This window comes from Tinamus guttatus, unplaced genomic scaffold (genome assembly GCF_059628265.1).
Source record: "Tinamus guttatus ecotype Peru unplaced genomic scaffold, ASM5962826v1 Tinamus_guttatus_pri_ptg000070l, whole genome shotgun sequence".
In the NCBI taxonomy this organism is placed as follows: Eukaryota; Metazoa; Chordata; class Aves; order Tinamiformes; family Tinamidae; genus Tinamus; species Tinamus guttatus.
Window position 1 is genome coordinate 554,379 of NW_028288604.1, and position 25,863 is coordinate 580,241.

Here is a 25,863-nt window from a genome sequence, read left to right on the forward strand (position 1 = left end):
GACCAAACTGGCAACTTCCTAATTTGCCAAATTCTTCTTGTAGCCCAGACACTGAGTCAATAAAAATCTGATTCTAGTCCCTCAACAAACTCCTAGAAATAGGTGCATTACTGGTGTGCAGCTCCTCCGCTGTTTAAGCTCTCAAGCTAGAAATTTTACTTTGCTTCAGGTCAGATTTGGCTTACAGCTCTGCCTGGAAGAGATGGATTCAGTGTTATGACAAAATGAAAACAAAAAGGTTGTCCATGTTTTTAAGGTGTAGAAGCTCACTCTCATTTTTCACTGACAAAGGATACAATGAAAGTTGGGTTTGAGGAATTTTGGTTTGGCCCAAATGCAGCATGTGTAACTTTACCATGTAGTATGGCCAGTGCAGGGATCAAACCTGGAGGGAGTGCCCGGTGGCAAAGACAACACTGCCCTGAGACAGTCCTGAAGTTATTCATGTAACGGCTGCCCTGAGCTTTCGAGACAACTGCCAGCAGTAAAGGTGCTCCATTTTACACCTAATTCCAGAGGCCGAAGCAGACATCCATCTCCTGAACGTTACCCAGTGCCAGTGACATTCTGAGAAAACGCCATCGACCCCCGTTGATTCCTGCAGGACTGTGGCATCCTTCGGAAGCTGCCCAGGAACAGAGGGCAGCTTGTTAGAGCACAGCCAGGTTTCAACATGACAACTCAAAAGCCTTTTTTTCTGGAGGGGGGGGAAGAAAAAAAAAAAAAAAAAACCACACAACGAAACTGCAAGCCTAAGAGGCAGGTTAATGAGTATAAAACCAGAAACAGGATTTTCTAACACTTTATCAAGAGGTTGACCTATAAATTAAGTGTAAGTAATGATATTTTGTAATAACATTCAAATTCAAAATCTGTATATTGAAATTCAGATGTTGTTTACTGCTGTATTAAACTGATTTGAAATGTTCTGAATAAACCAATTTTGATTACCTGGAAAGCAGACTATACCCTTTCAGAGCCCAGTTACTCGGCTTTTGAATTCACTGTACCTCACATTACAGGAAGGTGTAAAATTTTAAGATAAGCATTTAATAAGAAAGGGAACATTCAGTAGGTTCGATTTCAAGACTTAACAAATTTCCAAGTAAATTCAAGGGTTGCACATGTAGTGACATGGAGCTGTGCTGGAACAGGGGTATTTGGTACTTGAAGGTGGGAGATGAGTAACAGCTGCACTCACCACACTACTGGGTAGGACAGGGCTGCGAGGATTTCTCCATACCAGTCCCTAACAGTCTTAAATCACAGAAGAGCTGGCACAGGCTGCCCAGAGAGGCTGTGGAGTCTCCTCCTCTGGAGATCTCCCAAACCCGCCTGGATGCCACCCTGTGCCTTGTGCCCTAGGTGTCCCTGCTGGAGCAGGGGGGTTGGACAAGATGGTCTCTAGAGGTCCCTTCCAACCTCAACCATTCTGTGAGTCTGTGAAGAATATTCCCCCAAGCACCACAATACAGTAGGAGGGACTACATCTATGCACCACGCTGTACCTGCACATCCCCCTTTTTAAAAGTAGGTATGAAAACTCCTCAAGATACCCAGAAATTACTTTTTTTTCCCTTCCTTTGACAAAAAGAAAAGGTCTACAACAGCACTATAAATAAAGCAAATTGTGCTTACAAAAAATTGTTAGAACAGTATACTCTGATCTGTCTGCAAAAGGAAAGAAATCTCAAAAGTCTTAAAATATCTCTGTATTGTTCTGCAAGTAAAACTTGCTACAAATCCACACACAAAAGCCCTTTATAAAGTCTCTTTTTTAACATCTAGTGCCAACAAGTTAAAATTCACAGGAAAAACAAAAAAAGCCTTCTACGCATTTTTATTCTAATCATTTTTTTTTTAAAAAAAAGAACAGATTCACATCCTCTTCTCCAAGCCTCTAAAGAGGATGTCCGGGGAAAAATAAACCCAAACTGCAAACCAACCCAGATAAGAAATAGTAGAAAAATAAAAGCTAAGGTAAAAACACACTTCACGCCCGTTGTTATTTTAAGAGTACTTTAAATTTCAAGGTCAGATGCTAAATAAACAGTTATTACATGCGTTAAATTTTCCAGGCTCATTGGAAGCACGAAGGCCAAAGATAACTTCTGAGATGATCTGTGCACAATAGATTCAATCACATTTCCTTAGATGATTTAAGATTTGCCAAGATATATTAAAAATTCACAAGTTCTTCCACACAAATTTTCTCAGTATCCTTGAAGGAAGGCAACAGTTGTGCTTTCAACAGAGCCTATGTAGGTTGTGATCCCAGCAGGTCCTACCTCACATCACCCTGTACCATCCTCATGAAGAGATTTTTGGGAAACAAATTCAACTTTTGCTGATAACAGCTGAGAAAAAGAACAAATAAGAAGTAAAGGTATTATTTAGTCATAACTGGTATTAAATTTTAATGTCTTTATTGCACAAAGAGGTTTTTAGAACTTAATTTATGATTATTTACAAGCAAATATACAAACACAAGGCTAAGACGTCCCACGTACGCTGTGCTGGTGCCCAGCAGACGCCTCCCCGGCGCCCCGCAAAGCCCCCATGCGCGCTCACATCCACGCTGGCACCGAGCCACCTTCCTTCGGGCCCTGTCAAACGGCAGGTCACAAAAAGAGGACCAACAATGAAAACGCATGTTTACGTAGAAACAATTAACAATGTTTGAAGACAATCACTAAAACTGGAGCAAACAGTCAGGTGAGCTAGTGATTTGAGCTTTATTACTTTAAGAAATAGTATTTCTTCCTGTAGACCTTCTCCCCTGCCCATGCCTGCCTGCTAAGCATGTTCTGCAGAACGAGCAGCCTCCTGCTCTGGGAGCGCTGGCATGGTATTTTCCAGCAGAACCCCTTTTCTTCCCGTGCTAGGAACGCTCTTCCTGTCTCGGATGCCCCTTTCCCTTTTATCTTGTCCGAGCAGACTTCCAAGGCAGCGGCTCCGCGCGGCGCCACGGCCCTCTCCGCGTCCTGCCCACGCGGGAACGGCAGCCGACGCAACGCCACGATGGCGGCTCTCATGAGGGAGAGCAAGCAAACGGCTACCACATGGCTTTACATAAAAGCATCCTTACATAACATGCAAATTCTTAAAATATCTTAAAGCTTTGGGTTTTGACCATTTCCTATTTTCAAAATTGAAATATCAATACTGTAGCTTTTTTAAACATGTCGCAATGCTTCAAAAACCTTTCTTTAAAATTATCTTGTATAACCCGTTCTTAACCTTTTGGGAAGCAGGCTGAATAAAAAATGTATTATTTCTTTGCTGAGGAGCAGCACTAAGAAAATCTGGGATGCTAAGCTTTCTTTTTAAACACTGACCAGTCTGAAATCGTTTCCTGTAAATACAAACACATTTCAGTGCACGCAACTTGGAAAGGAGTAGTCTCTGTTGGGCAGAGGAGACAGTCACTGGAGTGATCGTCTGAATAAACGATAACTAAATAAGAACCTGTTTGGAGAACTGAAGAATAAGAACTTTGTTTAGAGGAAACAGAATTCCCAAAAGTCCTGACAGGGAGTTCAGTGATATTTGGGGAGCAAAAAGGAGGAGAAAGGGAATCAAAACATGATTCCCACTCAGAAGCCATGAGGTTCTCCCTTTATTCTGCCTTTCTTTTTTTCTGCACTCAGGGCACCATGGAGAACGTCTGCCCCACACAAACTCCCTGCTCTTTGCATTTGCCTTAGCCACCTCGCTCGGGCCACCGTAGCCCTATTAATGTTCATTAACCTACGGCTCACAGAAAACAGCGCTTTGCTCCTTTATACTCCTGATGCACCCCGGAGAGGAACACAGCTGAAATTCCTGGCTGAAAGACCTTCTCTCCCTTTCCTTTTCCAAAATCTGCTTCCCTGTCCCTTTGTCACGGGACACAGGGACACGTCAGAGGGGACAGAGAGGCCCCGGCCTCAGCGCAGCCGCCCCAGATCCCTTCCTGGGCAGGGGCGTTCCGGGACACTGCAGAGCAGCCAGGCAGGGCAATGGACAGGCAGATTAGGAAATAAAAGCTTTAACCCTAAACTAATTTACAATCATATTTGGTTTTATTATGGGGGAAAATATTATGGGGGAATATTACTGGTTTTATTATGGGGGAAAATAAAAAAAACACAAACCAAAAAGGCAATGGTTCGTAGTCTTTATAAATTACTTAGATGTTTAAAGCACAAAGCCTTTCACTTCTTTCAGAAAGGGCAGTGCGGGCAGTGCTCCTGCAAATACACTGCTTACTGCTGGGAAACAGAATCAGGTCAGGGGACTAAATCAGGTCACTTTGTAGCACACAAGTCACTCGGCTACTTCCTCATTCCTGTGGCTGGTTGGGTCTTTTTTTCTTTTTTTAAAAAACCTTTTGACCACTGACGTGAGGAAGTGACGAGAGCGCTGATGCTCCAAGTGGGTTAATCTCGTTAAACTTGTCTCCTTCCCGCAAAAACACTGGTGGCTGCCCCAGCCCCTGCTGGCATCGGCACCTGGCTGTGTTTGCTGCCCCAAACCAACCCCTGCCGGCGCCCTGCGGCCCGACTCGGAGCTTGCACAACCAAAGCTGAATCCTAAGTGAAGGGTTTGGTTCTATCCGATTAGGTAGCAAACACTTGCTGCTCCCTGGGAAATCTAAACTGCAAACTTACCATGACAAACTTTATGAAGGCTCTATGCCTGTAGGTTTGAATATCTGATGGATAATAAACACAATGAAAAGTATTTTGGACAACGTGTGAATTCTTTCTTCTCTATCTGGACAGAGTGTCAACACTGCACTGACCCAACTTAGGGGAGAAGCACCCTGTGAAATATATTCAAGAAAAATCCTGAAGCTCAACCTGAATTTCACGCGCAGAATTTGTTTTATAAAGACAATAAATGCAGGAAATAGACTGCGGAAAGCCATCAAAAGGCAGGCAGGCAGGCAGGCAGGCTGACAACCGACTGCTCTCTGCACAGCGCTGCTGCAGGGTGCTCACTCGGAGCCCAGACCAAGGGCGTGTTAGACAAATGAGCCTGAACAAATCTGGAAAGACTTCATTAGCAACAAAAGTGTAGGCAATTCAAATTTCAAAGATTTCAACAAAGTAGTAAATGGCAAATTCTCCCCAAAATTAAACTTATTAAACAAGGAATCGAGAGCAAAATTGCACCAATGACCAGAGTCACTAGTAGCTTGAAGAACTTATCTACAGCTCTTGATTTTCGCACATACCTTACTGAGCTCTGGAAAGAGTTCTTGAATCCCAATGTCCAAGAGCACGTAAGTCAACTAAAACAAGACAAAGGAAACGTCAGCGTCTCAGCCAGCCGTTAAGAACACTCGAGCAACCCTCGGGCTTTTCCTGTTCTTCGCCCTGAGCGCGGGCTCGCGCGCCTGCCAGATGCGGTGCCGCGCGGCAGGTCGCGGCCGCGCTGCGAGTTACCTGCTTGTTGAGCACGGGTTGCTGCAGGCCGTCAAACAGGAGCCGGATGCCTTCGTATTTAGCCTCCTCCCCGATGCACTTGCCTATTAAATCTGTTAAATCAACACCAGCAGATACACAAGTCATTAGGAAGCTCTGCAAAGCAGCTCTACCAGGCAGCTACGGAACAGCAGCTGGTTGGAGCAGAATAAACATAACCCCGTAATTCCATTTCGGTTCATTTTTCTTGAACACTGGTCATGAATAGTTAAATATGTAAATAAATAAATGTATGTTTTATAAGAAAATAATTACAATTTTATCCTTCCTGAGTGGCAAAATGGAAAAAGCACTCATTTGGTAAAGCAAATGCAAGTTTTTCCTCCTCTTTGCTCTTTCTTTATTTCAGAGCCTCTTAGCAAGTCTTTATCACTTTTTTTTTTTTTTTTTTTTAATGTTAAGTCAACTAACTCCTTTTGCTTTGTTTAAATAAACTACAAGATGGCATTTCTTAGTTACTTTTGGAATAACATGGAGTAACCTGGGCCCCTTTATCGTAAATTATAGGGCGTAAACTGAGCTCAGGTTAAGCTGCTAACCATACAGTATTTCTCTCCCCAATCTCCCCCTGCCAAAACTACCTTATTTATTTATTTTTAAACTCAGCCCTCATCTCTAACCAGGTACAACACAAACTTCAAGGGCGTACCAAAACGAACAGGGGACAAAAGTGCAGTCTTGCCTTTAAACACCACCACCAAAAATACAGAAAGCCCATGAGGGGTAGCGTTTTGGCCAGCTGGGACCCTCGGCAGCGTAAAGAACGTGGTTTAGCAAGCCGAGGGTGCTGCCCTCGGGAAAGGCACCGCGCGGGGGGAAAGGCACCTGGCACGTAGCTCATCATCTCCTCGAAGGCCTGCTTGGCGCGCTGCTGCTTGTCCCGCTGCGAGCGCGCCTCGGTGCTCTCGCAGAACACAGCATCTGCAGGGACACGGCCAGGGGGCTGTCTTAGGCACCCACGTAGCGTATGCATGGCATGAAAACTCAGCCTTTTGCCTTCCAAGCTGAGCTTCCTTTCCATGGGAGCTTCACTGGGAGTAAATGCTAGTCTCACCAGTTAATAGTCTCATGTCTTTTGATCACATTAGCCTGATTATATCCAGGAGGACAACCATATTTTTTGCCAGTTTCCACTCTTTCTAGGTTTTTAAAGCATTATCTTCTAGATTTGAATCAAACCTACTTTATGTTACAAATAACATATGTAACTTCCCTCACAGAGGTATAAGCAATAATTACACTTTGCCCTAAAGCGTTGTCTGGAATTATCAAAAATTTCAGATTCACCTAAGACTGAAAAAATCAAAAATTGTTCATGAGAAACATTAGGCACTCAATTTTGTTATCAGGTACTATCAAACTCCCCCCGCCCTTTCTCCCCTCTCCACAAGGTCTCTTTTTGTACTGAGACGGCCAGAGCTGCTCCTGGCTCTGGAGCTCTGGTCAGATGTGCCATCAGATAATGCTTCTCAGCAGTCACGACAGGGGGTCACTTATCTCCCTTCCCTTATTTATGGGCAAAACACACTCAAGCCCACTCAAAAGCCCACCACAACAAATGACACAAAAAAGTTAACAATACTTTAAAGCAAGACTGTTATACAGGGCACAGATGAAAATTAATTTAGCAAGAGAGCACAAAACATCTGATCTACTGAACAACCTTTATCCTCCTTTTCTTGTCCTCTGCAAACCTTATCAAATTACTGTTATTACTGTTCATTTCTGTAGTAAGGCATCACTGACAGACAACGTGGCTAACATCTTTCGGCAGCTTGAACTTCTGAGATCTTTCACTCAATTCCTAAAACTCCTCTGGCTTTTAGTCAAGTTTCATGAAATTTGGAGAGTACCTGAGTACTTAACAGAAGGGATTTCAAAATATCAAACCAAAATAGCGCACTTACGGCAAAGACATAATCTTTACTAACCTCTTAGCAGTGTTATCAAAGAAACCAGACGGTGCTCCTGAAAGAGTTGCTCTAACTTATAGTGTAGATAATAGTCCGTGTACAGCTCCAGCGTGTTTTTGAAGAGAATTCTTCCTCCCATGAAGAGGTGATGCAGCCAGTCAGGAATGCGAAAAACTACTCTACCTGCAAAGTTCCAGCAGCACATTTACACAAGTCCTCCAACAGCAAGAGCAAAGAAATCACTTTTATATATATGTGTATATATATACACACACACATATATATACATATATATGTACATATACACACACACACAAAAAGCAAATAATATTTTTACTATTTGTGCAACTCTGAGAAATGCACCATGTTCCAGTTTCCCAGTTTCCCTACCAAATATTTTTATTAATTGGTGCCCAGAGTGCACAACCAGCCTAGGCACATGTGTGAAGGGAAGGGACCTCTATGCCCATAAGCTCATTCTATGAGATACACAAAGGGATATAAGAAAGAAACTTATTTCAGCACTTGCAAACTTAACAAGAGCACTACAATGGAATTCTATTTCTTGCTGAAGAACCTGAATTTCGTATTTGCCATAAAAAAATAGAAAAATAATCAAGAGAAATCACTTCTTACCAACAAACATTAAGTAGTCATAGACTCCTTCTACAGTCATAATTTCCATAAAGTAGTTCTGATTTTGTCGCCTTTCTGTGTTCTCAGACCGGTTCGCGTTGTTCTTGAACAGATCATTGAAGAGCTGAAAACAGAAATGTCGCATTGAAACCACTCCATCCAAAGACAAAAGAATCACAGAATCACAGAATGGTTGAGGTTGGAAGGGACCTCTGGAGATCACCTAGCCCAAGCCCCCTGCTCCAGCAGGGACACCTAAAGCACGTGGCACAGGGTGGGTTTGGAAGATCTCCAGAGGAGGAGACTCCACAACCTCTCTGGGTTGTGACTGTTCTGTCATCCTCACAGAAAGGCTGGAAAAAGAACATTTGCTCTATCAAAGGTATGCTCTAGTATGCTAGGAAGTAGATGATTCCTAATCACAGAAATTGGTATTATATTGAAAACAGGACAGGATCAGGTCCTCAGCTAGTGAAAAAATTATTGTGGCTCAAGTCGCGGTTCTGTCCCTCGTCCCCAAGCTTCCCGCTGCTGCAGCTCCCAGCCCTCTCATGGAGGCAAACAGCTCTGCTTCACTTTGCCTCAGTCTGCCAGACTACAGCACATCCAGTTCAGCAGCTGTTGTCACCCCAGCACCTGTGTCACCCCTTCAGCAGCTGTTGTCACCCCGGCACCTGTGTCACCCCAGCCAGGCAGGTGGCTACAGGGCAGCCTCCTTACGCGGCCAGAAAGTTAGCTAGTGACCTGGACACACACGATGAACTGTGACATGGCTCTACAAGCAATGACAGATCTACAAGCTAACAACACAGGGCAGCAAATAGATACGTGCACACACATGTACACATCAACATGGATCCCTCCCAGCACCAGCTGGGCCGCGCAGCAATCCAGGGCTTCCCAAAGGAAAAGCCTAGAGAAGCACAAGCCCAGCAGGCTCACGCATCTCCAGTAGCTGCTCCAGACTTCTTGCTCCCAACCCACCCTGATTTCTCCCTCCCCCTGCCTTTGGTTCTTTCCCTAAACTTGGGGCTGTGAGTCTGGTTCAATCCCAAGATGTTCCTCTTTGCATCCTGTAACAAGTCCGATACCCAGCAGAAGGTTCCCCTGGTCCCAGCCTGGGGCAGTTGGAAAGTGGGATGCCTCTGAGCCCTGAAACCCTCCAGATTCAGCAATTCCTAACAACAGCTTCTAGTTTATTTTTAATTACTCTCAAATGCAGCATCTACAGATCAGAAAGAAATTATGCAAAATACTGCTCAATTATGGAGAAAAAGCACAAGACTTTACGCTAAGCTTCTAACAAAAATATCCCAGCGGCAGAGGCAAAAACAATGTAGCTACAGCATTGCCTCCTAATCACACAGATAAGGGTTTCTGCAACACTCCCGATTTAAAACAGCTCCAAGGAACAACCAGTAATTCACCTATACCTGGTCTACTTCCAATAGTGTAGTTCTCTCTGTAATGAATGAAGCCATAAAACACCTGCATCACAACGGGCTCTAAATCATGCCAGTGTCCAAACAGAAGGCCCTCCATTCTCAGGAAAAACTGGGCTAGGAAACCTGTCTAGCTCAGGTTCTGACTAGCACTTCTCTAGGCCCTGCTTTTTGCCAGCCCTGAATTCCTGGCATTATTTTAAGCAAGCTCGCTCAACCTAAACAATACCACGGCATGACATAAATTACACGAAGGAGCAAATGCTGTTAATGCTGACTGGCACCCAGGAAAGTAAAGAGGTAATTAATCATGTCCACTGTATGCGAGTGTGCCTGCTGTGCTGATTGAGGAGTCCTGTGTAAACCGAAATCTGCACCCCCTCACTACTGAGCTGGGACAGGCAACGACTGCAGTTGAATCAGAGGGACCTCAACAAATGTCCCCAATTCTTCAGATGCCCCCACAGACTGAACACACTCTGTGCCAGCTCACAGCAGCCCCTTGTGCCGCATGGGTGAAGTTTCAGAGTCCACACAACCCACACTAAATCATTAACATCTGCCTGACGGGTGCTCTAGAAAGAGATGACTATCTTGGGGTAAAGCTTTTTGATCTCCAAAAGTTATTTTAACTCTCATGGCAACTAGGAGTGGTTTAAATATCTGCCAAACATGGTTTATACCTCTGAGCACGGGTAATGTCCTGCACCGGAAGCATAATGGTGCCTTGTTCTTGTCAAGCTTGAAACTTGTCCTCTCTTGCACAAGGCATTTCAGAAAGCTAAAGTTCATCAATTTATGCCAAGGTTACTGAGCCTGAACACTTTTTATTAAGTATAGATACTTTGTACTGCCCCACTGTACGCACGTACTCCCTCTGCAGTCATTAACACCACAATTATGAGGCACACAGCTGCCACGACCAAGGGGACATTACACCTCTACTTAATATTTTGTACTTCCCAGCATTTCATCTCAGAAGAACGTGAAGTGGAAACAAAATGAATATACAATATTAAATACCAGAGTGAAGATTACATTCAGTAATTTAAATAAATATAAGCACATGATTTTGCTTTTAAATGCTTTTTTGTTTTTAAATGCTTTTAAATTTAAAAAATGGCACTGTGTAAATGTTTCTGCTTATTTTAAAATTTGAGACATGATACAATGCTCACTATTGTAATTATGCTAAAAAAGACAAGCAGGACAAATTCCATGTTATCAATACCAAGATCTTCAAGAGTAAACAGGAACTATTATTTTATGAATGATTTTAACACTGTGAAATATTTTAAAAACAGCTTGGAAGGGGAGGGGAAATTCCACGTAAAGGTACTGGTTCAAGAATGGAAGTTCTTGAAATTAATGAAACATAAAAGTAACCTTGAGAAAAAGGCCAACATGAAGAAAACAAAGAAAAAGACCTGGGAAAATTGTTGCACAGCAGACTGTTAACCTCCATGGAAAAAGCTAACAAGAGAAGCCTGTGTCCTCACAGCAAGTGTCTAATCAAAAAAAGGCAGTCACTCAACTTGCAGTCAGTAACTTGCAAACGCAAAAGTCCTCACGCACCCACTCGGTGGCAGGTGTGAACTGCAGAGGAAAAATAAAATTAGGAGCAATATCCACAGCCAGGAGCATGAATATTCCCCATCCGCTTCTGCTCGCTTGCGCGAAAACACAGATGACTTTACCAAAACGGTAGAAGAAAGAGCGTAGGTAATGTCTTTACTACATCAGTTAATGCATAGTAAATATGCACATAGCTATGCACAAATATATAGGGTATTCGGGGGGTTCCAGAGCAGCTATTGCTGCTGGCAGCCCATGGCAGGGCACTGGAGCAAGGCCTCTGCACACACGTGTTGTCAGTGCATGCATCAGCCAAGCCCTGCCGGCTGCTCCAGCAGGGCTGGCCAAGCCTCTTCTGAGGCCAGGGAGCTGTTTACAGACACTCAAAGCAGAGGCACAGCTGAAGGAAGACAGAAGTCTGCAAGTCTCCTCGGTGCCCTTTCGAGGGGGCAGCTACTGCTGCACAGGGAGTTGTATTCTTCCAGCAAAGCTGGTAAATCTTCTCTCCTGGCAAAGCTAACAGGGGACAAAATCCAAATGCAACTGGCTGTACTGAGAGGAGCTAGCCAGGTTCGTCAGGCATTTTTAACTAAAAGTCCTTCTGCCAATACTTAATATACACATGCACCAGGAGCACTCAGAAGGAAGAAGAGTGAGAAAAAATCCTCCAGGCAGCAAAACCGGCTGCGTTCTGACAAAACACGGAGCTGCGGCCCGCACCGAAGGCCTCTCTGGCCCTCTTACTGAAGAGCGAGGCCGGGGCCTCTGCTCGCAGCGTCGGAGCCGGCAGCGTCGGAGCCGGCAGGGACTGCCCAGCCCTGAGCACCCCTAGGAGCCTCCGGCGCGCTGAGAGGGGAGGAGGGATCTGCACCGCCTCAGGCACGCTGGGTTACACAGAACAGAAGTATCAACGGAAAATCTACTACAGCATTTGTGAGAAAAAGAAAAAATCTGCAGTCACAGTGCTTTTGCTATGAGATTACAGGTTCTTCTCGAGACAGCACTTGCAGAGGAAGTGGCCAGCACATCCTTGTCCTGCCCCGAGGGCTTTTTCAGCAGCTACCAAGAACAGCCGTGCTGCGACCTCGTCAACCTCTATTTGGCTTTTTATTTTATTTTTTCTGCTGTTATATATATGCACTGGCTCCATACAAGTAACTCACACCATGTCACAGTATCACAGACTCACAGAATTGTTGAGGTTGGAAGGGACCCCTAGAGCTCACGTAGTCCAATCCTGCTGCTCCAGCAGGGACACCTAGAGCACGTGGCACAGGGTGGCATCCAGGCGGGTTTGGGAGATCTCCAGAGAAGGAGGCTCCACAACCTCTCTGGGCAGCCTCGTTATTGGTACAAAAATTTTGCACACATCACCAACTTGCATTGGGAATGGGTGACTAGGCAGAGGATCCTGAAGGATCTAGTTAGGGATACTGCACAGTGCTTATATATTCACTACATAACATGGCACCACAGGAGTCAAACTGTGGCAGACTGAGGACTTGAAGTCTATGCTATATTTTTTTTCCTCCTTTTGGGGCTGCAGGGACTTGCCTCAGTCTAGCTTTGGTCTGGCCAGTTGGGCTGAGCAGCCCTTAGCACCTGCATTCCCAGAGAGCTTCCCACGTTAGCCTCACTTGGAGGAAACTCAGTTCACAAGGTCCAGGGCAGCTCCCAGGTGTGAATCAAGAGGTAAGTGGCAATGATGGGGAGGTTTGCTTCCAAAACACACCTGATCAGAACCAGAACGGTGGGGCAGATGCAACTGGAGTGGCACAAATCAAACCCAAGGAGTGACAAACAGGATGGGGCGCTGCCACACAGCACGAAGCTTTTCCCAAGGAAATCATCTGGGATAGCAGGCCTCTGATAACTGGTTGTGAGAGAAGGTGCACTGTGGCTAAACCGAGATGGCAAGTTCACTATAGAGCAGTGAAGGCATCAGCACTGGGCACCTCCGCTGGAGCCAGTCTGCAGTGCTGTGAGCAAGAGCAGATCCAGGGCTACTGAGCATCTGTCTGGGCACGGCACTGCCCTCCAGCATCTGCAGAGCAACATGTCCTGGGTGCCCGTCACTAAACAGTATACCAAGGGCGGGAGCTTTCCTTGTATTTATGGCAAGTAAGTCCCAAAAGAAACAAAGATTTCGTTAAAAACATATCTAAAGGAACACGCAGAACCAATTAGTTATTCACAAACCCTGTAACTAAAGTTGCTTAAAAAAAACCAACGAACTTCAGCCCTTGGAACAGACAGCGAGTAGGAAGGAATGGCAGAGCAGAGCTGGCCTCCCCGTGCCGGCTCTGGCCGGGGCAGAGCAGACACATGCAGAGAGCCCAGTCAGCGATGACTAGGAATTTCCCCCACAGAACTGTTTCGTAAAATCAGGCATTAGAAAACATAAGCCAAGCCAAGCCAAGCCAAAAAAAAAAAAAATCTAAGTTTAGTCTAAAAACTCCTCAGAATTCCAAGGTTCAAGTCACAATATGGACACGTTTCTTTTCTGGGTTCACCAAGACTGAAAAGAATTGGCGAGACCTTTTTTAGAGCTGGAATTCCTGTTAACAGTCTCCTACAAGACTAACACCTCAGAGAGCGAGTTTTCTTTTAGTTGACCAATGCTATATAGTGTTTTTTTTTTTTAAAAAAAAAAAAAACCTTTCACAAATCCCAAATGGTTTTGAACACCATTTTAAACAATTACTTTTTGGTCTCTTAAAGAAAGTATTTCAAGCAAAGAGCTCTGTTTTCATAGGAACTCTGCAAAGTGCAGAGTTTGCTGCTTAAATGGTTTCTTTAGGTATGTCAAGTGTATTAAAATACTAATATTATTTCTACTATAATCTGCCAAGAAGTAAATTAACTGTGATCATAAATATCCCCGACTTACCATTATTTCAGATCAAATGATCTGTCTAAAATCATGCCAACTCTGTAATAGGGAAATAAAAAGAACTTGCATTTCCAAAATCCTAATCCAGGAATGTTAATGCTTCTCTGTATATTTCACAAAGATGTTAATGATCTACAGCAGCCTAAAACAAAAATTTAAAGACCAATCTCTTGTTAGAGTCCCTGAAGCTAATGAAAGTCTTCCCAGAGTTTCCCAAGCTCTAAACACAAACGCAGGTAAATAAAAAGTCCTTTTCCTAAAACACGGTAAAAAGTCAAAATGGGACTGGGAAGCACTGGCATTTACCAGTAAAAAGTCAGAGGGCACAACTGTAGTTAAGTTAAGACTTGTAGTTAAGTTAAGACTTGTAGTTAAGTTAAGACTTGTAGTTAAGTTAAGACTTGTAGTTAAGTTAAGACTTGTAGTTAAGTTAAGACTTGTAGTTAAGACTTACAGTCTTAACTGTAGTTAAGACTACAGTTGTAGTTAAGACATGTAAATGTACACAAACATTTCATTAAAGACAGATAAACAGGTACTGCCATGTTAACAATTCTGGCTTATAGCCCGCTAACAATCCCTTTCAACACCGAAGTTCTTCAAAAAGGAAGTTACCTTATAGTATTAAAACATTCCCCATTTTATACCTTTGCCTTCCCTAAGAAGGTAAATTGAATGGTTCATCTCTTCTATTTATGGCTTTTTCACCTTATTCCTTGCATTTTCAGATTAAGGTCAATTTTCTCCAATTCTATAAATTAGAGAAAGAAGAAAATCTACTGTACCTTCTTGTTGTTCTCAGAAGTTGGAGTGACAATGGTAAGTTCTGGCCTACTTGGTTTAGGCTTGGGAGATTCACAGGAGCTGATAAAGTTCATGATGAAGGGCTCCAAATGCTGACCTTTCTGAAATCAGACAGTGAGTGACCTGTCAGTTATGTAACTATGGTCTACAATTTTTGACTTGACTGTAAGTTAGCAAACCAGTAAAAGTAGCCACTGAAGTTAAAAAGTTGGCAACCTGGAAGACTTACCTCTTTGATCAGCTTTCCTGGAACAGATTTTATAATTTTACCTATAATTAAGAACAAAAAAGCACTTCTGTTACCATTGCCTGATATTTAGGATAGCACTGCTAATAACACTTTCCATCTTTTTTTCATTTTTACTACTTTTATGTTATCCATTCAGACTGTAAGCTCTTTAGGGCAAGGACCATCTCTGTGTATAAAACTTTACAAATATTTGTTGGGACTTCTTAACATAACAGCAACACATCATGACAAATTACTAAGCTACAACAAACAAAAGACTTCATGCTCTACCGCATTTTGCATGCTCACTGTCCAGTACTCCATTGAAAATAATGCAGCAGTTCAAAAATGCAGCTCTTTAAAGATGGCAAATAAAGATATATATATATTTATATATATATATATATATTTAAACATATCCAGCTTTTAGGTAACCCAAGGGTTTAGGATTTGTAACAAAAGATGCTTAAAAGACGAAAACTATACAGGTGATTAACTGATTATTGTAAAAAGCTGTAAAAATGACTGGCTCATCTAGATTGGACTTGTACCAATGCTATAAATCTTCCTAAACTATATAATTTGGTAGAGAAATCTTACCACCTTGTTTGCTGATATAAAGGTTCAAAAGCAACCCTTCTACCCCCACTTCCAATCATGCCAAAATGAGCTTTTCCTTTGAGGAAAAAATAGCAGCACATCTTGCTTCCTGAGCTTTGATTTTAACAGCTGGAAGGAGCAGAGTTGTTTCCACCCCCAGATCTTTGGCATACTACATACCAAGATTCACATCAGGCAACATCTTGTCAAGAAACTGGGTCTCTCCTCCATTTGGAGACAGAAAGTCAGCCAGAAGCTGGCTGTTGCTTAGCTCTGGATGTTGCAGAAGTTTCTTTGAGGTACAAGGAAGGAGAGAGAAGTACTTTAAAAACAATCTTCAAAAGCAGTTTTTCTAGAGCAACAAGAGACGTTTACAAAGCATTATGTTACTATAGTATGAAATGTCATTTGCAAAATATTTACCAGTTTTCAGCTACATGAAATTTTAACCATGTTTCATGTGCTCACATGAACCATTACTGTAACTCTTCAAATCACTTCGGGATGGAGGAAGAAAACTTAACACATATTCCTTTATTAGTTTTGCATCGCTAGTTTTATTAACATTCTCTCCCTCAGAGTTCGTTTAATACCTGCAGATATTCCTGAAACTCCTCCCTCTTGGATTTTAAGAATTCATAGTTCTTGGGGCCAATGATTCTCTTTGAAGGAAGCTGAGCATCAGGGAATGTACCTAGTAAGATATCAAGCAGATTAAATTATTCTTGAAACAAAACAGACACTGCTTTCATTATTTTTAATTTAAGCTCAGTACTGAAAGGCAGTCTAAGCAGTGGGGCAACATACCATGAAATTCTGTTAGCTTTGACTCAAGCACATAAAACTCAAGGTATCTTCTGTAGACAGACCAGTGTTCAGGTTCATGCCCAACTGAGGGGAAAAAAATACAACAGAAAAAAAAAGTTAATGTGTTTTTTTTTTTTTTTTTTTTTAAAAAAAGACATCAACAAAGAAGTTCTCATCTCCTTTACTGCATCCCTAAGTTCTGAGTAACGGACCACTTTATAAACTCAGAATTCATTAGAGAGGACTATGTTGCATCTCTTTTCAAACTTTTAACCAATAAGTTACAGAAATATTACTTGTGGAATACAGTTCCTTGCACCATCAGCTTGAAGCCTAACCATACTTCTTCCTGAAGCACATCACTAAATAACACTTGAAGACCACCTGCTCCTTGTGAAAGTGTTAGCTTTAGCTTCACTAATGCATTCCACACAGGCTCAGGATGATGCTATTCTTTCCACTCAACATGGATGTAATGTTATCTAGACACAGATACACTATCTGAAAGCATGTGTGTTTCCTGATTACCAAAAGATATTTTGTATGAGCCGTACACTTTGCGGTTAGAGAAAATGCTATTTATTCAACAATATTCCAAACATACCCAAAATATATTCAGTGCCAACAGCATTATTTATATGACTGTATTTTTGAATGCTGTTATAAATAAAAGGGGAATAAGAAAAATGAGTATAAAGAGATACAGGCCAGATGTTAGCTCATTAATGTGAGTCACAGGATTTTTTTGGAAAAAGGGACATTCTTAAGCTTTAAGCTTTGGTGTTAAGTCTAAATGGACCTGACTCATTGTGAGGAGTCATTTGCAAGTTGTTAATAATACACGTCAAACGTATTTGTGCAGAATTTTTAACTCATTATTTCAAAGCCAGAAAAACATGCATGTACACCACAGCCATCACAGCCATCAAAACAGAGCTAGGAGAATTTTAAAAGGTAATTTTATCCCTAAGAATGTTGCATACCTGCCCTTCTGTCGTTTCTCTCTACATCAATACAGAACACAGGAATTCTCTCCTTTCTGTCTTTTTTTTCCAAGGAAGGGTCTTCAAAGAAATCTACATATGGGATACTGATTTTCCATGCAGTGAGGTTGCGGGGTGTATTTGGGGTACTAACAGCCTCCTCCAGAGAATCATCCTCCATGACCATGACGCCTTCCTCAATCTGTGGAGATTCAAACATCAAGATCTACAATTCTATCTTAGTTGGTTTAGCCTTTTAAAATCACATATATGTTAATGAAACATAAATGAGTCTTTGTAAATGAAGTATGCACTCAGGATTACTGACTGAGAACTAAAAGAAAAAGAAAATATTTTCTTAATGGAGAAATTACTGGGTTTAGGTCTATTGTAGATTAATTTTCACAATTAATAAAATGTGAACATATATATAGCACAATCAACTCTCGTATCTGAGACTTCATAATGGAGAAAAAATGAAAGCATTTCAAACAGGCCTGCGTTTGACTTGCTCTGCAAGATGGATACAACGCGGCCAGGATGGGGACTGAACTATCCCTATGGCCCAGAGCTAGAGTTTTTTAAAAAACTCTAAAAACTTTAAAAAAAAAAAAAAAAAAAAAAAAAAAAAAGGTCCTAAAAAAGTCCTAAGCGTCTGCTCCAGATGCATTGGGATCAGGGAACAAGGCGGATTTAATCCTTGTTGGCTGTGTGCAGGGCAGCTCTAATGCACTCAGCTCATCAACTCACGTTCCATGCCATAAAATTTGGTAATATTTTTTCCATACACAAGGTGACCTCAGAACCGGTGCCAGGGGAGCACTGCAGCGGTTCTTTAAATCCTGATCCAGATTCCCAGTGCCGAACTAGCGCATGCTTTGTATCCCTGGTACTACTGCTACAGCTGAGGTAACGCGGCACCAACGTACCACAGCGCGCACCGGCCCCCACGTCCCAGGGAACAGCAGGGAAGGCTCCACAAATCATTCAGGAAGGTCAACAAATCAAATCTACACATAAAAACTATCTCATATACCTGAACTGAAAATGCCACAGTTAAATGCAATCCTGAAAAGCTATTTATTCTTCCAAAATAGTTAACCCAGGCCTTATCTTCACCACACAGAACACACAACACCCTGAAAAGTGAAAACCATTTTTACAAATGAGGAGAGAGCGACAGTGAGAAGGAAGGATGGAGCTGGTCTTCGGCTTGTGTAAGAGACAAAAGCAAAGCTAAACTAGCCTGGTGCCTGGCAGCAACAGCTTCTAGGAAGTCCAGTGACCCTGGCGGAAGGCAGGCCCCACCACCTCACCTGCCGGATGAGGGACGAACAGCGGAGCCCAACGCGGAGCTCTCTGCTGAAGGCCCCATCCTGCGACCGCCCTTAGGCTGAAACCAGCACCGGCCCTGCTCGCTGCCCTCTGCAGGGCTGAGATCCGTATTCAGGTAATAGTACATTCCTCCGTGCGTGTGACCGTTGGAAAGTAAATTATTTTAGTGAGCTCCATGCACATCCACACATTTGAAAGCACCTTCACTAGTTCACATTAAAACAGGACATTTTAATGCATGAATTTACAACACATGAGGAGAATTAAACTCTCAAACTAAAGAGAACTGAAAAGCACGAGTCTAATTTTCAGGTTATTTCTCCCTAGCTCCATAATTTAAAGTCAAATTCCCCTCAAAGGCCAAGCCCAAATGGCTTAATAAGTTTTCGATGTACTGGGCAAATCCTAGTAACACATGAAGGCAATACAGCACCCCTGAAATAACTACAGAAGTTGTGATCTGGCTTCTCATGTCAAACAAAAGTATTTTGGCTCTGTCTGCACTACAACTTTCACATGGTCACAACAGCTGCAGCTGAGGCACGAATGGCTCCACACACCGAGTAACCTTTGCTTGGTTTTAAGCGTTGCCTTCACGTAATACTGAAATGATCCTCAAACTCATTGCAATGTGGACCACTGTCTTTCCGAAGAGATTTCCATAGATCCAAGAACCAAATCCCCTCTTTTCAAAACAATTTTCTGCTTCCCCCTACCCAATTTACTGAATGAAAATGTAAATAGCGACTGGGAAAGAGCAACCCCTGTGGCCAATGCACAGAGGTCGTGCTCGGCTGACAAGGTTCTCGGTGCGAGAGCTAAATCACCCACAGGGCTGCCTGCACTAAGTGGCCAGAATAAACCAGCCTGAAAGCTGCGGGGAGGGTTTACACGCTGCAGCACTAGCTTATACCACAGAGCAGAATAAATGGCCCATACGCTCCCTGAAGAGCAACCGCGGGGTTGTGAGGGAGCTTCCCATCTCCACAGCTTTTGACAAAACTAAATGCTTAGGCCTGACTTCATCAAAACTCTTGCCTGCGCTTGACACCCAAACCTGTTCTCTCCAGATCAAAAACCATTCCAGTTTCCACTCAAATCAGGGTCAGATGAATTTTTCCACAACTAAATCAACATTGGACCAGACACTTTATTCCATTCATTTTCAACACTTACGAGGGATGCTCTGGAAAAAAATATAGATGGGTAAATAATCTAGTTTTGGAGAGAACTTTTTAAGTGGACACTGTTTCTAAGGGAACAGACTGCTACCTCAGAGCTGCACACAAAGCTGGAGATAGAAACTTGTGAAATACTTTAACCTACACGTCTGCTATGTTAGTATTCAAAATGTCAAGGTAAGAGGCATAATTTCAAAAATATGTTCTTCAAAGACTATTTTAACTAATAGTTTCTTAACTCAAAAATTAATAGACGTACTAGGAAATATTTTTAAATAAATCTGCATTGCTTGGATAGCTCAAACTTTCATAAATTAAAAGGAGATGTATTGTTTCTGCTGAAATAAAATTAAAAAATCAGACTAAATTACTGGGAAAATGCCATCTCTCGTGTGGATTCTTTAGTAAAGTGCAAGCTCACACTTCAGCTTTTGTTTCTCAGCAGGGCTTTTTCAAAGGATTTCTCTCCTCAGCCCCAGCATAAGAAGTTTCCAAAAACTCTCAGGCCACTATTATTTGGCTGATATGAACCAAATTAAAAAAAAAAATACATTCAGAAGTTTAGAGGTGGAGCACTGGTGGGAGGAAAGGAAATGACAGAGAATGCCTAAGCCTCATTTACAGAAAAAAAGAAAAAAGAAGGGAGGTAAAACCACTCTGTACTAAATCCTTAAGTTGGCAGTTATGCTTCCACTCCCCTTGGCTGGCAGAATCTGGAAGCAATGTCAGAAACTCAATCCGTTTTCCTTATCTGGCCTCCTAAGAGAGAGGAGAAACTGACCTCTCCAAGAAATTAATTGCAACAGTTCTGCTCACTTAAGTCATGTCTTGTATAAAAATTTTAAAAAAGCTATTTTATATACAGGGTGAGAGGCAGAGAAAATGGCAAAGAAAAGTTGCTGAGTCTTTCTGACCCTCTTCTGAAATGTGATTCTGAACACAATGAATAATAAAAGATTAAAAATGAATTTATAAGTTGTGCGAAATGAGGTAGTTTATCAAGGTGTGCTTGGTGAGGATTTAAGGTGCAAATTTTTTGAATGGAGAAAAAAAAAAGAACCCATGATTTTCAAAAACTTTCTGATCCTCCCCCAGTTGGCTGCATTCAGTGTTGTTTGGCATTAAAGAAAAGCTTCAGCTGAAGGAGACACCCAAGACAAATGAAAAAAAACACTACTGGCTCATGACCTTGGGAGAAAACACTACTTTGCACATCAACTCATAGATATAACACTAGAAAAAATGCTATGTTTTAAGGAATTGTGCCATATACGAAATGAAGGGACATGTCCCACATATAACTTACCATATATCATTAGAATTATGAAGAAACAGCATCAAATTTTATACAGTAAAAATCAATGAACTAATTACTTACAGAGGGTGTGTACAGAAACATTGATAAAGCTGTTCGAAACATTGACAAAATTGTTTTTCTAAAGAAGATATTACTTTTAAAATTTCTCTACTCAAGCAATAAGTGCACAGGTAGACTAATGAGAGGGATGTGGCCTTGGTTTCTGAATGAATGCAGGAAAAAATCGAAAAAAAATTAAGTGGAAACTGGCACACACAATCCTTGCAGTGAAATAAGACAGCAGAAAGATTTAGACACATGCAAAACTTTTACTCACAAAATCATCATCTTCATTTAAGTTATAGTTAGGCAGCATAGCTCCTTCCATTGCAGAACTCTTGAATACTCCTTTTATTTTGTTGCCTATTCTGCTGATTCCAAACGATTCTCCTCTTTTCTGTGTGGTCCTAAGATTACAGAAGCCAAAGTTTACACTACAAGGCATATTATATAGCAATTCTGTAAGTCACTGCACATAATTCAGAAATAAGAGAAACAGCTGGGTAAACAAGTAGCTGACATATTTTACAGTTTGACTTAAGCTAAAATAGTTTATGGAAAATTTGTTTGTTCTTTTATTGATCAGCAATATTTTAAGTAATCTTAGTAGAGATATGGCACTACCACAAGTTTAATTGTGAGTAACAGTAACACTATTATTACGGTAATGCAGGATGTAGAATAAACAACTGACTATGCAAAACAATTTTGTTTTCACAGCAGAAACTGTCACAGGCACACACACCGAGAGGATCACTAACTCTGTCCCTTTCCATGTACTCTTCTATTTAAATATTTATCCACTCTTGCCAAGCATCATAAGTAGTATATTTAAATGCATTTTTTATATTAACATCCCAGAATTTTACAAGCATGTATGATGCAACATTGTGAGATACGTGCAAACATTAAGGACAAACAAAAGGAATGTGCAAGGAGCAGGACTGAGCATGAGAGAAAACAGATGTGACTGAGGAATCTTGGCTTGAAGAGTCAATCTGCCTGGAAGATGAAATTGTTTTAAAATATTGTCCAGAAATAAGGCAACTTATGATAAAGCACCTGAAAATCAACAAGTTAAGGAAAGAAAGTTTGAGCAGGAAATACATTTATTGGTGAGAAAACAAATCTTAGCATTCCTATACCCCTATAAAAACCTGTTATGGAAGTCCATGTCTTGCATAGAAATGCTAATTAGAACAAATTCCAGGAAGAAAAATGTTTCTATTGAATACAAAGCTAACGTGATGCTGCTTACATCCATACAATACACACAGTTGATATGCAAGCTAAAAATCAATGAAGGGAACTGCAGAACCAAAGATGCAAAAGGACTTCATAGATTATTATTATTATCCAAAGATGTTTATTAGCGGCAACATTCTTCCTGTTTATACTTTTGTGCAGGCTGTGTACACATAACCAAAACTGCATAAATAACCCACTGTCCTTCCAAAGCTTTTCCATTTCCTACCTCTTATTCACTATCAGCTCCAAAGCAGAGAGGCACCACGTGCCTTTGCTATCCTTACCTCTGTAAATGAGAGACAAGGTTGCCTGACCCTTTGTAGTGTAAATCCTTGTTTGAACATTTAAGAAAAAAAGCTTTTTCTATTGATTTTATTGCTTTTCATCAGCTGAAATTTCTTCCCTGTTGATTAACTATCTGAATCTTGTTCAAGAGCTTAAACATAGGTCCAGCAAAATATGCACTGTGCTCAGACAAAACTAGGCAGCTTTCTAGAAGACTAGTAAGTGAACTACTGATTTGACTTCCCTGGAAGCTTTCATCATTCCTATGAAAACTTGCGCAATTCTCAAAATTTCAATAAAAAAATAAGTTAATTTGTACCAGCTTGGAGATTTGATCATCACAGCCTCAAATTTCTGAAAATTCTTTTCGCACTGATTTTTTTTTGGCTCCAGCTGGAGGCAGAATAGAACCTCACTAGTAACCGCAGTGCTGCGCTATGGGGCCAGGATCTGAACTAACAGTGAGGAGTCACCAACTCTACTGTCCACATTTTGGGCCCAAATAAAGGACCTAAGAATACAGAGCTGCCACTAAACTGGAACAGGAATAAACTGACAAGCATGAGATGGGATCCTCTTCACAAGGAAAGAGAAAAATTAAGAACAAGAATATACAGGAATCAGAGCACATACAGGGCAAAATATAGAGCAAATACGGGACTGGTCTGCTAGAAATCCTTGAACAAGCACATACTGCACAAGCTGCCTTAGATGAGCATGGAAAAAGCCTCAAGAGGGTCACAGAAACAGACGCACAACTGGATGATCAAAGTTGAAAAAGCCGAGCAAAACAAAAAACAAATGGGGATCAGGATGCAAGGGGGAGAGAAGAGGCCAGGCAAGGATATGGCCAGTTTCAAGGCACAGGGAAAGAAAGGGTCAAGTTAGAGGAGAGGAGGTGGCCAGTTTGGAGCAGAAACCAAATCCTCCAAGCCTCACCACTGCTACTGGCAGCAAATATATATGAAAGCCATCGGCAAAAGTTCCCCACTCCCTCTAGTGCTGACCCACATCACAGCATTAGCAGAGCATCATCCTGTAGCTGCATCATCCTATAACTGCTTTTTTTGCAGGGCTATGTCTGGAGAATCTACAGCTTCCAACGTTCCTGATGAACGATGTGATGACAGTGGGTTGGAATATGTATTTTTGGAAAAGAGGGAAAAGAGGTTTTTCCTTTTTTTTAAGCTTCAGAAGTTACACATGCGCAACGCCAGGAATTGCAGTTGGCAGTTGCTGAGCGAGGCCCGCGCGGGTGCCGCCGCGCAGGCTGCGGTGCCGTTTTCATCGCGGACGGACGCAAAGGGCTTTTCCCCGGGGATCCCTGTCCTGCTCGGGCTCAGCACAGACCCTCGGAGGTGACGGGCAGGGCTGCTATTGCTGCTCTCTTCTCCCCCTGCGGCTGTTCACAAGTTGTACACATCAAGCTAGACCGTTACAAGCTCGTGCAAGCGGAGCATCATTTCCCTTGGGCTCGCTTGGAACCTTTACACACGGTGAGGATAAGTGGCGCGCACATATGGCTGCACCTAAAAACCTGCACTTATATTTCAAATGTTATTCCCTGCTTAACGCTCTAGGAAGATATAGGTCAGTATGCTAAAACTGAGGCATAAAACAAAGTTTCTTTGTATCTTGATTCTCAGCCTCCAACACGGAGATGATAGTGTGAATGGTACGAATCATGTTTAAGACACTGATGCTCTACTGACAAATTCTAAGGAACAGTCCATTATGAAAAAACCTGCTTTCTGTGTTTGTGCATTTAATATGGCACAAATAATGAGAAAATAAACCACTGAACAACTATTATGGTATTAAGTGATTAAGCAATCACAGACTATCTAGACTATTAAAGAAACATGTATTGTAATCAAGCTACAGTATTCGCAAGGCTGCACAGAGAGCTAATTTGGGGAATTCCTATTTTTAATGTTTGACTTTAAACCTTACAGTATTCATAAAACGGTTACATTTGCATGCAATGCAAAGCAATGGTCATGTTGGACACAGCTACGCAAGATAAAACAAGCAGCTAAATGGATGAAACCTCCAATCTGGAAATGGGATATGGGGTAAATGAAATTTTGGAAATCTCTTACAGGGTAGCTAGCATGCACAGGTGAAAAAAATGCATCAAGTTATACAGATGTATTTCAAAACCAACAGTGAACAAATAGTTAACAGCAAGGTATATTAGTATATTGCAAACTTGCAAAAAATATTAAGCAATTTGTAAACACTTGTGAAGAGGACATGAGGAGTAAATTGAACTTGGGAAGAAAGGCGATTTAGACCAGAAAAGACATTCGCATGTTCTTAAAAATAAAACAACCAGTTAACTGCTGTTATAAAGACTGTGTGATGTAGGCATGAGAGATGCAGTCCAGCTAACAGACAACATTTATTGAGTGTTAGATTGACTTACCGAAAGTCATCCAAACTCAGGCTACTTCTGCAACAACAGGCATATAAATTACCTCAAAGCCCAGGGAAGAATAACAAAAATATCCCAAACTTGAAAGACCTATCCCAAGCAAAGCTGGATAAACTACATCCTTCACTATAAATTAATCAAAAAAAAAAAAAGCCTACAATTTCTGACCTAAAATCTTAGAAAATTAAATGCTAATATCCAAGAGATACTAAAACCACCAGCGCCTGCACATTTCATTAGCAAAATCATCTTTGAATTAAAAACTTATGTCATTAAAACCAAGCAGCTACAAGTTTAAAGAAAATGTTTTCCATTCTTAAAGCTAACTGTGGTGTTAAGCTAGAAGTAAACATTTTTTTTGTGTTCAAAAGTCACGTAGCAGCCTAGTTCATTTGGTCAATACAGAGAAAAGGCAATTGACTATTACACAGTAGAAAAATCTTTGTATTAAATAGAGTAAATAAAGTAACTACTATAAACTCAGAATTTAAAGATCTCAAAAAAAAAAAAAACACAGACTTTACAAGTGTTTGCTTATTTTTGACAGTGCATAACTTGAGTCACAGAACCCCAGCCACCAGCTCAGTAATTCCAACAGAGATGCTCAGATGTACTAACATTAATGCAGTCACCACACACATGGTTTGTCTTTAGTTCACAGGAGCTA

At 41.6% G+C, this 25,863-nt stretch overlaps 1 protein-coding gene across 1 annotated transcript in view; it reads right to left on the reverse strand.

The window, feature by feature from the left end:
- Positions 1–2,540: 2,540 nt before the first annotated feature.
- The window catches only part of SNX14 (sorting nexin 14), a 46,239-nt gene continuing 22,916 nt past the window's right edge, over positions 2,541–25,863 (reverse strand). The window contains exons 16-29 of the mRNA XM_088519777.1: positions 25,188–25,214; positions 21,504–21,633; positions 17,354–17,555; positions 16,371–16,454; positions 16,157–16,257; positions 15,744–15,855; positions 14,964–15,004; positions 14,716–14,835; positions 8,021–8,144; positions 7,403–7,567; positions 6,297–6,392; positions 5,433–5,524; positions 5,222–5,278; positions 2,541–2,606 (exon numbers count right to left, since the gene is read on the reverse strand). Of these exons, the coding sequence (XP_088375903.1) occupies positions 2,568–2,606; positions 5,222–5,278; positions 5,433–5,524; positions 6,297–6,392; positions 7,403–7,567; positions 8,021–8,144; positions 14,716–14,835; positions 14,964–15,004; positions 15,744–15,855; positions 16,157–16,257; positions 16,371–16,454; positions 17,354–17,555; positions 21,504–21,633; positions 25,188–25,214 (1,390 nt within the window). The 3' untranslated portion in view covers positions 2,541–2,567. The remainder of the gene's footprint in view (positions 2,607–5,221; positions 5,279–5,432; positions 5,525–6,296; positions 6,393–7,402; positions 7,568–8,020; positions 8,145–14,715; positions 14,836–14,963; positions 15,005–15,743; positions 15,856–16,156; positions 16,258–16,370; positions 16,455–17,353; positions 17,556–21,503; positions 21,634–25,187; positions 25,215–25,863) is intronic.